The sequence below is a fragment of the Drosophila kikkawai genome, chromosome 2R (genome assembly GCF_030179895.1).
Source record: "Drosophila kikkawai strain 14028-0561.14 chromosome 2R, DkikHiC1v2, whole genome shotgun sequence".
Classification (NCBI taxonomy): Eukaryota; Metazoa; Arthropoda; class Insecta; order Diptera; family Drosophilidae; genus Drosophila; species Drosophila kikkawai.
The window spans coordinates 22,759,045-22,774,051 of NC_091729.1; the positions used below are offsets into that span (position 1 = coordinate 22,759,045).

General features: G+C 47.2%; 7 protein-coding genes across 7 annotated transcripts; 2 read left to right on the plus strand and 5 right to left on the minus strand.

The window, feature by feature from the left end:
* Window positions 1-389, minus strand: LOC108076407 (uncharacterized). The gene has a single exon (XM_017169246.3). It carries the CDS (start codon window positions 347-349, stop codon window positions 35-37), a length of 315 nt encoding a protein of 104 aa, XP_017024735.1. The 5' UTR covers window positions 350-389; the 3' UTR covers window positions 1-34.
* Window positions 390-462: 73 nt separating this feature from the next.
* Vha16-4 (Vacuolar H[+] ATPase 16kD subunit 4) lies at window positions 463-1,038 on the minus strand. The gene has a single exon (XM_017169245.3). The coding sequence runs from the start codon at window positions 974-976 to the stop codon at window positions 506-508; it is 471 nt and encodes a 156-aa protein (XP_017024734.1). The 5' UTR covers window positions 977-1,038; the 3' UTR covers window positions 463-505.
* An 87-nt stretch (window positions 1,039-1,125) lies between these two features.
* mute (muscle wasted) lies at window positions 1,126-8,025 on the minus strand. The gene is made up of 8 exons (XM_017169244.3): window positions 7,443-8,025; window positions 7,058-7,388; window positions 5,913-7,002; window positions 5,380-5,854; window positions 3,451-4,465; window positions 3,253-3,386; window positions 2,856-3,184; window positions 1,126-2,798 (listed from the first exon to the last, which is right to left on the minus strand). The coding sequence occupies exons 1-8, from the start codon at window positions 7,941-7,943 to the stop codon at window positions 1,427-1,429; spliced, it is 5,247 nt and encodes a 1,748-aa protein (XP_017024733.1). The 5' UTR covers window positions 7,944-8,025; the 3' UTR covers window positions 1,126-1,426.
* Window positions 4,712-5,367, plus strand: Ufm1 (Ubiquitin-fold modifier 1). Its single transcript, XM_017169248.3, has 2 exons — window positions 4,712-4,837; window positions 4,937-5,367. Exon 2 carries the CDS (start codon window positions 5,022-5,024, stop codon window positions 5,274-5,276), a length of 255 nt encoding a protein of 84 aa, XP_017024737.1. The 5' UTR covers window positions 4,712-4,837; window positions 4,937-5,021; the 3' UTR covers window positions 5,277-5,367.
* A 201-nt stretch (window positions 8,026-8,226) lies between the features above and the next one.
* On the minus strand, window positions 8,227-10,174 carry PIG-V (phosphatidylinositol glycan anchor biosynthesis class V). Its single transcript, XM_017169441.3, has 2 exons — window positions 9,976-10,174; window positions 8,227-9,909 (listed from the first exon to the last, which is right to left on the minus strand). Exon 2 carries the CDS (start codon window positions 9,897-9,899, stop codon window positions 8,535-8,537), a length of 1,365 nt encoding a protein of 454 aa, XP_017024930.1. The 5' UTR covers window positions 9,900-9,909; window positions 9,976-10,174; the 3' UTR covers window positions 8,227-8,534.
* A 248-nt stretch (window positions 10,175-10,422) lies between these two features.
* Window positions 10,423-11,809, plus strand: LOC108076453 (protein C1orf43 homolog). The gene is made up of 2 exons (XM_017169329.3): window positions 10,423-11,127; window positions 11,275-11,809. Exons 1-2 carry the CDS (start codon window positions 10,517-10,519, stop codon window positions 11,696-11,698), a joined length of 1,035 nt encoding a protein of 344 aa, XP_017024818.1. The 5' UTR covers window positions 10,423-10,516; the 3' UTR covers window positions 11,699-11,809.
* LOC108076452 (glyceraldehyde-3-phosphate dehydrogenase 2) lies at window positions 11,768-13,090 on the minus strand. Its single transcript, XM_017169328.3, has one exon. It carries the CDS (start codon window positions 13,002-13,004, stop codon window positions 11,889-11,891), a length of 1,116 nt encoding a protein of 371 aa, XP_017024817.1. The 5' UTR covers window positions 13,005-13,090; the 3' UTR covers window positions 11,768-11,888.
* Between the last annotated feature and the right edge of the window lie 1,917 nt (window positions 13,091-15,007).

Genomic DNA, 15,007 nt, shown 5'->3' on the forward strand with positions numbered 1-15,007 from the left:
TAAAGTATAGTTAACTAAAATTAAGTTTAATAAATTATATTTGCATAGTGCTGTAGCGGTTCAAAAGACGATTCCATATTTTATTGGTGAATCCTCGAGCTGCGCTTTCGTCTCCATCAAATACCTTGTAGTAGGGATCTCCAGTTTGAATCTTGTGTATGACTATACGCATCATTTCCCTATCCTGCACCTGGTTTTTATGCAGTTTTCGTAGCATTAGGATGCGTTTCCTAGTGACTGGTTTTTGGACATCTGTAGCATTCCCTTTTTCTACTGGTTCCTCAGCTTTAACTTGGAAAACCAGAAGACAAACCACTAAATAGAAGATAAAGACAGACTGGAGATGCATATTGAGTTAGAAGTGAATACTATAATGTCTCGAAGAAGACTGAGCTATTGATGTAAACTCAACTGAAGCTGGTAAAGATCTTACCAGCTGAGTAAATAAATAAAAGAAAGAAAAACTGGTTAGAAAAGAGGAAACATCTTTAATACCAAACAGATATCACTTGGTAAACAAGTAAACAGCCACGATGAGACCATACAGACCCAATACCTCAGCAAATATCAGTATCAATATGACAGCAACAAAGAGTTTCGACTGCTGGGCAGCTCCTCGGATACCAGCCTCTCCAACCACGCCTATTGCCATCCCAGCCGCCATGCCAGAAACACCCACTGCCAGTCCAGCGCTTAGATTCAGGAATCCCTTGTAGGCAGTCATGTAAGGGTGCAGTGAGCCAGCTAGCAGGACGGCAGTTACCAGGCCATAAATGGCTATGATGCCAGCCATGACCACTGGCACGATCGACTTCATGATGAGCTGCGGATGCTTGACCGCCATCGAAGAGATACCAACCGCAGCCTTGGCAGTGCCATAGGCGGCGCCCAAAGTGGAGAAGCTAATGGCCGAAACGACGCCCATTACGCCAAAGAAATAGCCAGACCGCGGGGTATCCAATGTAAGCTCGACCATGTTTTAGGAGATTCGAAAAAAAAAACGTTTTGTTTGTTTCGCTTTCCAATTCGAAAGCCCATTAATACCTTTTGAAGTTATAGAAACGAGCTGCGTGATCACAGATCTCTCTAACAATTAATTTCTTTTCAACGTTATTTAAAACATTTAATATTTCATATGTACATGGTTCTTAGAATAAATTATTCTTTTTAGACACTTAAGTAAGGTTTATATACTTTTTTGAGAACTTAATGCATTAGTTTAATGCCTGAGCACCTAGAATTTCTTAAATAATAATTCAAATATTCCTTGTTTTTCCATTCAGTTAGGCGACAAAATATTGTAAACGGTTTCATTGAAACTATGGTTAAAGGTCTCTTAAAAATATGAATTTCCTTAAGCCCTCGTTATAAAATTAACCTTTGACAACTTAAGTTATATTTACAGACAGAAGTTTTAAATAAAAACTTACTTTCCCTGCAGTTTGGATAGAAAATCCATGAGGAACTGGTGCCTTCCTCGTATCTCCCCAATGCTGCGATGCAAGAGCTTGGCGCATATTCGCCGGATAAGCTGCTCTCGATCGCGCGCCCCTAGCTTCATCTCGATGAGGATTACCTTGTCCTCTTCCCGGGTCCAGGGAGCCGAGTGGGAGCTAGTAGACTCGTCCTTTGAGGAGCTGGCCGCAGAGGCTGTAGTTGGTTGATCCCCGGTTGGACTGCAGCTGGCCAGCGTCGCCACCACATCTAGTTTGCAGTCTTCGTCGCTATCAAACTGTGTGGTGATCACGTGCTGAGGCGTACTGCCACCACTCACTTGCAGTGGCTCCAGCTCCTCCTCCTCCGATTGATCCAGGTCCATCTTGAGAGGGGTAGATAACTCAGGCTCCCCACTCTCCTCCAGGCTCTCCGCCTCGACTTTGGCAACAACGGCAGGACTGCAGCGAGGTGAAGCTGTATGCTTAGCCTGCGCAATAACCCTTATTCCCGCCTTCGTGTCCGCCGCATCCCGAACACTTTCCTGGTCTATCAAAGTTCGCAAACGCTTCGCGCACTCGATGGCTGGCGAAGATGAAGGCTTCGACTCGTGGATAACGACCATCGGTTGGTTATTGGACCGCTGCCGGCCCTGAGCTTGATTGGATGGGGATCGCACCTTCTTGCTGGGCGACTTCCGCTTGTCCACATGCGGAGAGTTATTGGGCATGGCTGGCAGAGGACTCAAGCCGGAGTTATTGAGCGCCGACTGCTTGCGCGGCGATATTTCCCCAAAATTAATGGCAGTTTTCTTGGCATTCGGATGGTGATGATGACCATGAGAGTGACCCACGTTGGGCGTACTGGTGGCTGCATTACTAAAGCTAGAATTGGTATATAAACTGGCATTTAATCGAATCGCATGGGCCCTCAAGCCCGCCTCGTCGCACATCTCGATGCTTGAGCAGCTATTCTGCTCATCGCCCGTTGTATCTATGATCAAGGCGCGACTGGGATCATCCTCCTCGCTCCGATCCGCAGCATCGTCGCTATCCGCATTAGCTGCCATGCTGAGCAGCTTCTCGCCCTGGCCCCGAATGCCATGGGCACAGGTCAGAGATTCGCTGGACACGGATGGCATATCGTGGGATTGTTCATTGTAAATACTGGCAGCCATAAAGGAAAGCTTGGCCGGCAGTAAGATCTTGGCACCGTAGAAGATCCGTCCATTGATGTACTTTATGTGACAGCCAGGTTTACTTGGCGCTGGGACATCGATGAACTCCTGAATCATTTCCGTATATTCACCGGTGGTGTTGTTCTGCACATCATGCAGGTTTATGGTCTCCACAGGAGAGAGGATTCTAAAGGGAATATATTTTAGTGGCCACACAAGAGAGGTGCTTTCGGGGTTCACTCACCTTTTGGGGGGCTTGCCCTGGGGAAATTGCTGCACAAACCAATCGCACAGAAACTGATTGCCCTTGAGCAAGGGCATTATCTTGTTCTCAACCTTTTTCATGCTAACATTTGGCAGCTCGGCCAGTTCGCTGAGGCAGGCATAGATCTTACGGATCTGGGCTGGTTGCTTGCAAAAGTATATGTTCAGTTTGTTGATAAAGTTGGCGGCATTGCTGATCATAAAGTGCTGGAAGAATTTCCCGATCTCAGCCGCCTCCGCAGGTAGCAGGAAATTGAGAAAGACCTCAGCCAGCTCGGGCAGATCGGGCAGCAGGATCTGTTCCACTTTCTGTTTGTAAAAAATTAAATATTTGTAAGGCAAAACCAACAGAGAGAGAGATAAGCAGGAGCTCTTACGAGATATAGGTCAGAGACTTTCTCCAGCTTTGGATCAAAGTTCTGCAAAAGACTGTTGAACTTCCTGCAATCCTCCAATCGATCGGCATTCAACAGGGCCTCCTCCACTTTATCGTAAAAATTCAAGGCGAAAACTGTACAAAAAGGGTTAAGAACATTATAAAGGAGTTAGGATACTTGAACACGAGACAAACTCACTGGCATCCTTGCGATTGCGCTCCTCTGGCGAATCCGGCTGCAGCATATGCCGTAGAATCTCCTCTTGACGATTTGCCTTCCTGATCTTGGCCGCCTCATCATCGGCTCGCGATCTCTTGGGCTGCGTTGCAGTCGGCGGTTTGTTGCTGCTACAGAACATCTTGAGGTCGACCAGCAGTTGTGTGTACAGTTCGAGGGCCAGAATACGTCTGTACACACGCTGTACTGGCGCGCAGTCTATATATCTATCCTTACGCTTCTGCAGGTAGGATCCGTAGGACGTGATCAGCGAGTGGCAGCGCTTGCGCAGTTTATGGCGCAAACGTTCGCGCAACTTGTGGTAGCGACTGCGGCTTGGCGTTGATCCCCTTCGCGATTTATTGGCGGATTTAACCTTTGGCTTAAAAATCTGGTAACGCGCCCTTCTCTGGGAGGTTCTACCTGAGGAGGTGGCGCTGGTATCCTGCGTAGGCAACAGATCTTGCTGTATGTCCTCGACAGAATTTTGCAATTCGCTGATCTGCAGCGTGTGAGTCAACTCATCTACCCTGAAATTTATGGCTGGCGGAGCATCGTCATCCAACTGAGGTGGGGGAGGAGGCAAGGCCAAGAGGCCACTGCACTCGGCGCTGGTGTGTAGGTTGCGATTGATATTCAGTACATTTTCCGCCAAACTTCCGCCGGACAGAAAAGGCACCGAGACTCCGGAGACTGCGTTTAGGCTTCTTGCGTCCGCAACACCTCCAAACACATAATTGACGTTGATGGTGAGGTTCGAGGGCTGCTCCTTGGCGCAGGACTTCCTCTTCGCTGCGTTTTTATGCGGTTTGCTATCATTTGGCAGCTCCGAACCAGCGGCGCTGCCATCGGGGACCGCAGCCTGGCCTAGATTCTCGGGCAATGGCAAATCCTCGCCGACCGCCTCACGCACAAACTCCAAATACGAGGCACTGGCGTCCGCAGAGGCTTTTGCTGCTTTCCAGGGGCGGCGGGTGCGCTTTTCCTCCCAGGATTTCTGCAAAAAGTTTGCAATTGAAAATTTTCCGCGATTTATAAACACACAGTGGTGGGAGAAGCAAAGGTACGAAACTATCGAATTAAGTTGTATTGGAAATCGAAACTAGGTACCTAATTTAGGTACAACAATCGAAATGTGCTATGACCACCCATAAAATAAACTAAAATAAGCTTAATATGAAAATGGAAATGCTTAAAAAACCGTGAATTATTATTATTTTGTTTAAAGTAAGCTATAATTACACCAAATTCCCTCTGAAAACAGCTCGACAGCCATTAAAAACCGCCAGATCTAGCGGGAAATTTTGCTTAATTGGCAACCCTGCCGATAACTTGTTACCTGTCTATCGCTATTTTGACTGCTCTAAAAGTAAGAGCGACAACATATTTCTTTTGTTTTTAAATAAAATAAAACTCGAAATACCCTGAAACCCAACTAATTTGAATGTTTTCTCCGCACTCCCACTAGGCCTGAAGGATTCCGTTTGATAAAATCTTCGGAAGCCCCATAAATCCAGGAGAATCTAAAACTGACCACGTCTGCACATTCCAACATGAGCAAAGTAACCTTCAAAATCACACTAACTTCGGACCCCAAGCTGCCCTTTAAGGTGCTCAGCGTTCCGGAGGGAACTCCCTTTACAGCCGTGCTGAAATTCGCCTCGGAGGAGTTCAAGGTGCCGGCAGAGACGAGTGCCATCATCACGGACGACGGCATCGGCATCAGTCCCCAGCAAACGGCCGGAAATGTATTCCTCAAGCACGGATCAGAACTGCGTCTCATACCCAGAGATCGGGTGGGCCACTAAGCTAATAATAGTTTCCTTTCCCTACGTATTTTCCCTTGAGATTTCCCCCCTTTTTCAACGCTAATTAAAATGTTAAACGATGTAAATTGAATATATTTCTCACCTGTATGTAGTATTGCCAGCCGCTGGGCAGCTCCTGGTAACGTTCCCGAGGCGTCCTCACCAATCCGCCTTCAAAGCTCCAAAGGACGTTGTTACTCACGGGCGGTGCTCGCTCGCGATCCAGGAAATATTTCACGGGATTATACTGATCCGAAGCGCGCAGCTCTGTGATCTTCATGAATATTCGACGGTCTGTCTTCTCACAAATCGTATCCTTGGCCATTCGCCTGCAGGCAATGCGTATAGGATCGGCGCCCTTTCGCAGTGGTTTTTTTAAATTAGTAATGGCTGCCATGTGCTTCTCCAGACCCATGGCAATGAGCTGATACTCGGATGGGGCATAGGCTGAGATCTGGGTCAGTTTGGGCTGGAAAGCCATGCGTGGCAGGTACTGCGGATACATGAAAACCCGACTGTCCAGCATGAGATCCATGATACGAGGGGCTAGCCTCGGCACCTGTCGCGTGTGACCATCGCTGGGAAAGGATAAGGGAGAGAATTACAATGTTATTAAAAGGATCTCGCCCAACTCACGTCAAATCCGTTTCCTTGTTGATGAACTCCATCATCTTGGTGTTTTCCGCCTCGCACTCCTCACTGCACAGATCGTGCTCCCACTGTCTGACCAATTGGACGGCTTCCCTCAAGTTCCAGCAGTTAAAACTAGCGTTTTTGTTGGCCTTTTGATGAAGTTCCTCCAGCATTTCTTTAGGCTTGGCTGCCATGTGGTACAGGTTGGGATGCGAGTAGGTTTGCAGAAAGCTTTGGCTTAGTAGCTGAGTGTGAATCCTTAGCTGTTGCTGGAGCATGTCGTACTGGGCTTGAGTAAAGCCCCTGCTCCTGGTTAGGTGATGATAGTTAACTGGCTGAACATGGCGCAGATTCTCAAACTGTTCTTCATACTCGGCGTAAACATGCTTCTTCACTGAGATGTATTCCCAAGTGAAGTTGGTGTCGTAGGGTTTTTTATAGCGTTCTGCATTATTTTTCTTGGGTGTGGGGGCTTGAATTGGCTTAATGGTGGCATCCTGGGCTGTATTATTCATTAGAGAAGCATTGAAAACCGTTGAATCATCATTCACGACTTTGGCGAGTTGGAAGCAATTGGGTTGTCCCGGCATTGGAACGGCAATCAGTTCTGGAGGCACACTCAAAGCATCGCTTGGTATGTTCACCACCTTGGAGGGCGTTCCACCCGGACCCATTTGCAGATGGCCCTCCTGCATCACTGCCACGGGAACCGGCATCATTTCCATTCCCATGTTGCCAACATTGCAGGGAGCAGCTAAGACATTTGGCTGAAAGACCTGCAGCTCCTCCTGATGTCCATTTATCACAACCTGACCCTCGAAATCGATTTGCCGAGACACTTGATCGATGGGATTCATTGAGACATTGGCGCTTTCGACGAATTTCTGCGGAGTTTCTAGCTCCACGGACTCCAGGGACACTCCCTCCTGCAGCAAGCCAGCAAAGAGCTCAGACACCAGGTCGGTCAACTCCTTTTTGGATATATTGACATCGCGCAGCTCCTCGGCATTCTCGTACTCCGATTCCAAATGATCAGCGGCCACATACTCCGGATCGTTGATGGGATCATCATCATCGCCCAGAAGGGTTTTGTCTGAAAAAAACAGTTTGTTTATAAAAGGCATAAGATTCTCTTGTAGAATACTTACTTAAGGGCTTCGTAAAGTCATTTAGGAACTGCATCCAGTCCGCATCGGTGGCGGTCATTTCGTTTTCCACCACATCGCTTGGCTCCAGGTCGGGTGGCACGAATTCCGACTGCAAATCCTCGATGGTAGTCTGCTGCAGACACAGCTTGGAACGCGTTCTCGTGGCTATACGTAGATCCTCATTGTCCATCACATTCTTATCGAATGGCAGCTTAAAACAACCGTCATCGGAGAATTTAACCGGCGATTCTTCAGCCGCAGTGATTGGGGTTTGAGGTGTGCACGGATTTGAGTCGAAATCCGAGGCTGTGGTGTTGGGATCATCATCGGACTGGGAATCAAAGCAAGGTTAAATACATATCAAGGCATCGGTGTGTAAACCTACATGGAAGTCATCCTCCTTGAAGGTGTACTCCTCATCATCCTCGTCGGAATGCAAATCTTCGCGTATCAGAGCTTCTATGCCATCCGCATCTGATGGCGTTTCGTTGAGGTGAGCCAGAATGCCCGTCGCGCAGTTCAGCTCCCGGGCTTTGGCTCGAGTCAGCTTGGGCACGGACGGAGTGTCCGTAATGATGATTGCTCCCCGTTTCTGCTGATCCGCCGTCTCCAGCTTCTTCTCGCGCGCCAGCTCATCCTCCGCTTTTAGGGTGACCAGGGCCAAGACGTGATCATTGCGCACCACACTCCGCACCACCTTGTGCATGTCCTCACTGCTAATAGAGTTATCTCTGGCCACTTTCCGGAGCCGGCGGTCAATTTCCTTGGCGTCCTCATCCACCTGCGAGTCTAGGCTCTGGCGCTCGCCGCGCCGTCGCTTCCGCGGCCTACGGGGCGTCGAGCTATTGCTCCGTGTAGCCTCGGTCTTTTTGGCACTGTTCGGCATTCTGGGATTTCATTAAAGTTATGAAATTTCAACATCAACTTTGCCGGAATGCAAAACAAAAACGCAAACAAAATGTCAGTGTTGCCAGGTGAAAGTTTGGCTTTGAACCTAAAAAATCTCAAAAATGCAGAAAAGGCGGGTAAATTTCCCCTTTCGCGGCTTCTGGGCACACTGCTTGGTTCAAAAAAGGCGCTAAACATTCCCCCAATAAATTTTCCACCCCTAAAATTAGAAATTAATGTAACTATATAATAAAATAGTGCAGTAAGTAAAAAATAAATAAAACTAATCAATATATTTTTATTTTTAAATTGAAATACCGTCTTAATTAAAACAATCATTATTTTATAGTTTCTTAAAACTTGCCAAATTGTCAACAATTTTATTATGCAATTTCTCAAAACAAACTATCAATAGAATATTATTGAAAAGGTGCATTGAAAGCCAATACTTTGAGCGTCTCAACATTTTTGTCGTTCAATTTGGTGGACGATTATTTACACACTAATAAGCAATTTGTTTACAGTCTCTTTGGCAACTAGCGGCTGCTCCTCCAGCTTGGTGTTCTCCCTCCCCAATGCAGCGGCCAGCTCACGTCCAGGGATAATTGTTGGAGAAGAGCACCGTTCCCAGCAGGCTGTAGGTGGTGCACCATATGAAAAGTGCACCGGCCTTGGAGCGTAACTTGAGTTGGGCCAGAGTCTTTGGCATGTGGTCGGCGGCAAACCAGTAGAAAGCGGGCGTGGCCGAGGCCAGGAGTCGCGTGGACACCTGGATGTGCACGTAGACGGTGCAAACGAGGGTGAGAAACGCGGCATGTAGCACGAATGGGAATGTGATGTGCTGCTTGATGAGTTCGCGATAGCCAGAGGGCGTGAGTTTCGCCCAGACCTTGGCCACAAAGTCCCGCAGGTAGTCGTAGCAGTGCCAGTGCATGAAACTCAGCATGGGCAGGGCCAGCAGGAAGTTGGGGAGCTGCTTCCACTTGTAGTAGCGCAGGAAGCCCACATCCCAGTAGTGCGACTGCACGTAGGTGTAGGGGAATGGCAACGTGTACTGGCACCAGGGAGATTGCTGGGGTCCTTGGCCAGATGTTAGGTACTTCCTCTCTGCCGCATAGTCCAAAATGTGCTTGGGATGCGACACCGTCATGGTGGGCAGGCAGTAGAGCCTGTAAACGTAGAAATAGAAGCCGTGCAGAATCCCAATAGCTCCCAGAATCGTCAGAGCCATCTTTCCTCGTTGCCACACAGAGCTTGACCTTTCCTTAATCAGAATCTGTCGTGCGAAAAAGTAGAGGGGGAATCCCAGGGTGATCAGCCCATTTGAGCGGCACAGCAGGCAGGCGGTTAAAGCCGCACCCAAGCGTACGAAGGTAAAATTTTGCGATGGCTTCAAGCACTCCAACATCAAATGAAAGCTGGCGTAGGCGAAGAAGGTTTCCGAGTAGGCGGCTGTGAAGAAAATCGTGGCCGGGTTGAAGCAGTAGATCAAAGCGGCGTTCCAGCTCTTGTTGAGGTCGTTGAACATATAGTGGGTCAGCTGAAACAGCAGGTTAGCGGACTCGCAGAACAGCCAGAGGTTCAGGATGACTGCCACTAGCAGCAACAGCGATTCCTGGGACAAGGGAATCCCGATAAACTGGCACGAGTATGCCACGTAACGCACCACCACCGGGTACAGCGGATAGAAGGCCAGGCTGTTCTCGTAGGAGTACAGGTTACCGGCAATGTGCAGAAAGTACTCGCCATCCCAGTTCTTGAGTCCGCCAAAACACCGCAACACCAGCTTGTCCATCCATTCGCAGCAAGGTTTCTTCTCCGCGTCCGCATCTTGGCCTACTGGCATCCGGAATACGTCCGGTTTGTGCTCCGGCAGAGCTCCATTGGCCGCCAGCTGCACTATCAGCACCATGAGGCGGCTGACCAGTGCCAGCTTGGTTACTTTTTGGGTCATTTCCGGGGTTCTGTAACGTTGGGTGGAGTCATTCATCATCGGTGTGCATGTGATTCATGTTAAATCGCTGGCTTACCTGTCTTTTACAACGATGAAGCTACAGGCGCGGAACTCTCCTCACCGGCTGAAGGGGGAAAGAGCTTTTCGGATGCTTATGGGGCAGCTGCCACTTACAGCGACATTTGTTTCGGGGGGAAATTTCTGTTTTTTATTTTTATTTTACTTTTGGGCAGAGCGCCCGGAAAAGTAAAACTTAGTATGACCAAAGATGGGAATGTGTGGAATTTATTAGTTAGTTTTAACAATTTGGTATTTTTTCGAAGTCATTAATTATTTATTCCAGTGCCGCGGCTCTACTTTTACTTATGAATAATAATAACTAAGAAATTAAATGATCATATAAACTGTATAGTAACAAATTAATTACTGTTACTATTACTATTAATTCTTAAAGAAAATTCTATGCTTGGTATATTTTTCATTCAGTAAACCTTCTGGTTACACTGACATTCGTCAATCAGCTGTTTTCTCTTTTTTGTCACAAATAATAACAAAGCAAACTTTCAGGGAATTTGTTTATAATTCCCCCTTGATAAGAAATTCAAAGAAAATCTATAATGGATGGCCATTTGCGCCTCCACAAGGTCGCTCCAAACATCCAGGAGAAGGTCAAGGCGGGCGGCAACATGGAGCAGCTCTCGGGCGTGATGATAATCATCATCATAAGTGGCGGCGTCCTGCTCTCCCTGATGCTCTTCATCTTCGCCAAGCGGCAGATCATGCGCTTCCAGCTACGAGGACGTCGTGGCCCCCACGTTCCCGTGGGCAACGATGCCAAGAAGGGTTTGCGACGGGAGATTGAGCGGCGGTTGGACTGCATCCCGAAGATCACACAGGAACCAAAGCTGTTATGGAATGACGACGACAAGTACATCGTTCAACCGGAGCCGGAGACACCACTACCACCGTACTACTACCGAATGAAGGCAGTGGACGATGTGAAACTGCTGGAATCGGAGATAGCCCGCTCGGATGGAAGTTCACGTCATGCGCCGGAGAGCCTAAGGGCCTTCCTCTTGACCACATTGTCCGTGACGCTGAACGGAGCTGGGCAGCGGATGATTCACCAGTTCTGCGACATGTACGAGCACGCACGCCACGATCCCAATGAGTTCGGCAAGGATGAGTACGAGGCGTATCACCATTTGCTGTTGAAGCTGCTGGAGGCGTGAGTTCGCTAAACATTCTATAGCTCGAAGTTTATTTTAGTGCCATTTTGTATGCAATTTTAAATAAATGTTTAATATTTTATTTCTTGTTTTTATTTCTCGAGTTGTAGAAGTTCTTTGCTCTAACTTATACTTTTCCCTTTTAGATCCAAGCAGCTGAAGAACTACAATTCGCGAAAGGCTTCTCCAGCTCGAACTCCCCGCAAGCAGACCAAAATGCACTCCCTGCTAGATCCCGCCCGTCTGCGTCCACCCACAACCATGGAGAATGTACAACCGAGCAGTGAATTAACCACGGGACAACATGCAAAGGTTAACTTGACGCTGGGTCTGCAGGGTGGCAGTGGAGGTGGTGGCGATGGCGATGCCGAGCTGGCCACAAATCCCCTCCATCTTCAGGCTCCATCGGACAGAGATTTGATTATACGGAACAGGATTAAAACGCCCACGCTGGACGACATCATTGTAGAGGCGGATCATCATCAGAGCAGCGATTCCGGAGGAATGGAGGACAACGAGATTAAGAGCATATCGTCCATGCAATTCCAAAGGAACTCCAATAATGTGTAGGTCCGTTTCCAAGGAACCGAGGATGCAGTCATATATTTATTCTAACTAATACGAAATTTCCTTAGACTGTTAATTTACTAAATAAAAAATATTCATTTAAGAAAAATTTAACATTTTTTCCCGTTTCAATGTTAAAAAAAAATTTGTTTGCTTTTCGAAGGCATGAGCGAGGGTATGTTCTTTGGTCTTTTTACTTTTTCTTGCAAGGATCTTCCTTCTTAGCACAAGGATCATCCTTCTTGGCACAAGAATCATCTTTCTTCTCCTCTGTGCACTGTTTCTTCTCATTATCCTTCTTGGCACAGTTGTCCACCAATTGTGAGAAGAGAACCAAATCCAGGAGACGGCATGCGTAGCCCGTCTCATTGTCATACCAACTGATCAGCTTCACGAAGTTATCATTCAGAGCGATACAGGCCTTGGCATCGAATACAGAGGCGAACCGGGAACCATTAAAATCGGTGGACACGACCTCCTCATCTACATAACCCAAAATGCCCTTCATATCACCCTCAGAGGCTTCCTTAATGGCTTTCTTGATGTCATCCATTTTGGCGGGCTTCGTCAGGCGACAGGTGAGATCCACCACCGAGACATTGGGCACCGGCACACGGAATGCCATGCCCGTGATCTTGCCGTTCAGCGACGGGATCACCTTGCCCACTGCCTTGGCTGCTCCCGTGGCAGCTGGTATGATGTTGCACATGCCACTGCGTCCATCTCGCCACAGCTTCATGCTCGGCCCATCGACGATCTTCTGGGTGGCGGTGGCTGCATGCACGGTGGTCATTAGGCCCTCACTAATCTCAAAATTGTCGTGCACCACCTTGGCCAGCGGAGCCAGGCAGTTGGTCGTACAGGAGGCGTTTGATATGATCTTCATATCCGGCTTGTAACTATCTAGATTCACTCCGCAAACAAACATTGGAGCATCTGCGGATGGCGCTGAAATTACCACCTTTTTCGCACCGCTGTCCAGGTGAGCCTGGGCATCCTTTAGGGTTGTGTAACGACCGGAGCATTCCACCACCGTGTGAACGCCCATGTCACACCACTTGATCTTCTTGATATCACTCTCCGCCAGTAATTGAATCTTTGCGCCGCACACCTCCAGGAAATTGCCCTCTACCGACATCTTGAAGTCGAATATGCCGTGGGTGGAGTCATAGCGTAGCATGTAGGCCAGATACTTGGGATTCAACCCTGGATCGTTGATGGCCACGATCTTGACATCGGAACGCACTAGAGCCTGGCGGACAAACATCCTGCCAATGCGCCCAAAACCGTTGATTCCAATTCCAGGCATGGTGTTTGTTTTATAAAATTAAACATTCAATTTATTTCAGATGCTAGGCTGAGGTCCGAATTGTTTATAAGAAAGATTTTGGGCTCTTGGCTTTCCTAGATCGTCAAGGGGGGAAGGGTTTCACTTTTCAAGGCATACATAATTACGCAACTGGGTATAAATCAATCGAATTCGACCACCTGCCAAAGCTTCTCACGGACAAAATTACAATAACCTTCGGGAACGCCCAGCCCTAAATTGTCTGGAGCCCCAAGACGGCGGGGGAGTGGCTGCCAAATTGTTGCCCAAACGCACACAGTACACACACCTACACTTATGGGCATAGAAAATCCAGCTTCAAGGGTCATTACTCACCTTTGTGTGGATGGCCTCACTCCTTCGGGACCCACCCACCTTTTTAATGCACTTTGAATATTTTTTGGAGGAAACTATTTTAAAGATTTTTATTTTAAAAGGGAACTTGTATTTAAGAACTTTAAGTGCGAGATTTTCTTTGGTTTTAAAACCATCAAATGGTTAAATAAAATAAGAAGTTTGATGTCTTCTTGTAAAGAATAAAACTGAAATGTAAAACAAATTTAGATTCGTATTTAGGACACCGACGATTTTATTAGGAAGACCATTTTCAAAATGTTATTTAATTCCAAGTTTGACATTTCTAGTTTTAGAAGCTCTTATTTTTACTTCATAGTTATCATTCCTTCAAATTGATCAAATTTAAATCGATTAACAAATATATAAAATAATCCAAAATGGCCTTCAAAAGTTCATTCACTTTTCTAAGGAGTGATTTTGTTCCCCTTTTAAATCCTTTGTGTTGGAGGTTTCTATTCTATCCTTCTCCCAACGCCATTAAACAAAAAGCTTTGTTATTTTTCCAGATCTGGGATCCTTGGGGATCTGGCTGCTAGATAATTTTCAAACTCAGCCAAGACCTTTAAACCTTTTTTTCCCCGTGTGTGTGCGCGTCCCATTTATTTGAGCATAGCAGATGACGGAGAGCCTTGGCCATTGAAATTTCCATTCCATTTCGGGGGAACCATCTGCCCCTTGGCCCATGACTCGGCTGAATCGAACCTTTATTTCGTTCGGCTCTTAGTGGAGGTTCCTCGCCCCTAAATCGTCCTGGGAAATCGGTGGGTCTTCAACTAGCTATGACAACTTAACTTTGTTGAATATTTATGATGGCGAAGCAACAGAGGCGAGTCGGGCAACATGTTGCCAGCAATGCCACTGCGACGCCCCCGCAGGATATTTTGAACTGAGAGAAAGGACTCTCTCTCTCACTTTCGTGTTGGCCAGGACGAGGAGCACACTCCGGGTGCTGTGGTGAATTTCTTCATGGCGAAATTGGGGCCGCCGTTGATTACGAAATTGTTACAGTAATCGCAGCACCCGCAGTTGCAAGGATAATGCAACTGTTCTCTGCTCCGCTTCGAACTCCTAAGCCCGGGCACCGCCTCTTTGTATCATTTATGTTCGAGCTCCATGCGGGTCCCTTAAAAATGTTCAATGTGAAATGCTCCCCATAAAATTCCATCAAATTTAAGTTTATTTTATGAACTCTGGTCTAGCGGAGGGGCAAGGATCTAAGCCAAAACCCTTGCAACTTTGTTTTCATACGTCTGGGGCCCTCAGCCTTGTTTACTGTAGTGTCTCTGTTTTCATTCCAGCTACTTGAAATTTATGCGAAAAACTTTCAAATTTGAAACTTGCCTGCCAGCCGCTCTGAAAGATGGCCTGGTCTGAAGCAGCAACAGGACACAAATCCCATTTAAAGCGCAGCGGAGCAGCTTTGGGCAGTTAAAATGTTTTGGCCAAGTGTTGAAATGCGGTCGGGTTAGGTAACAACAGTAAAATATGCAATTTAATTTGATACAAAACAATAAACAAGACCGGGAAAATATGGAAATTTCCTGACAGCTAACCTTTATGCCCAACTCCGGCTTATATTTTATGTTTTTTTGGACGTTTTATCGGGGTGAGCAGATCACAAAACTAAG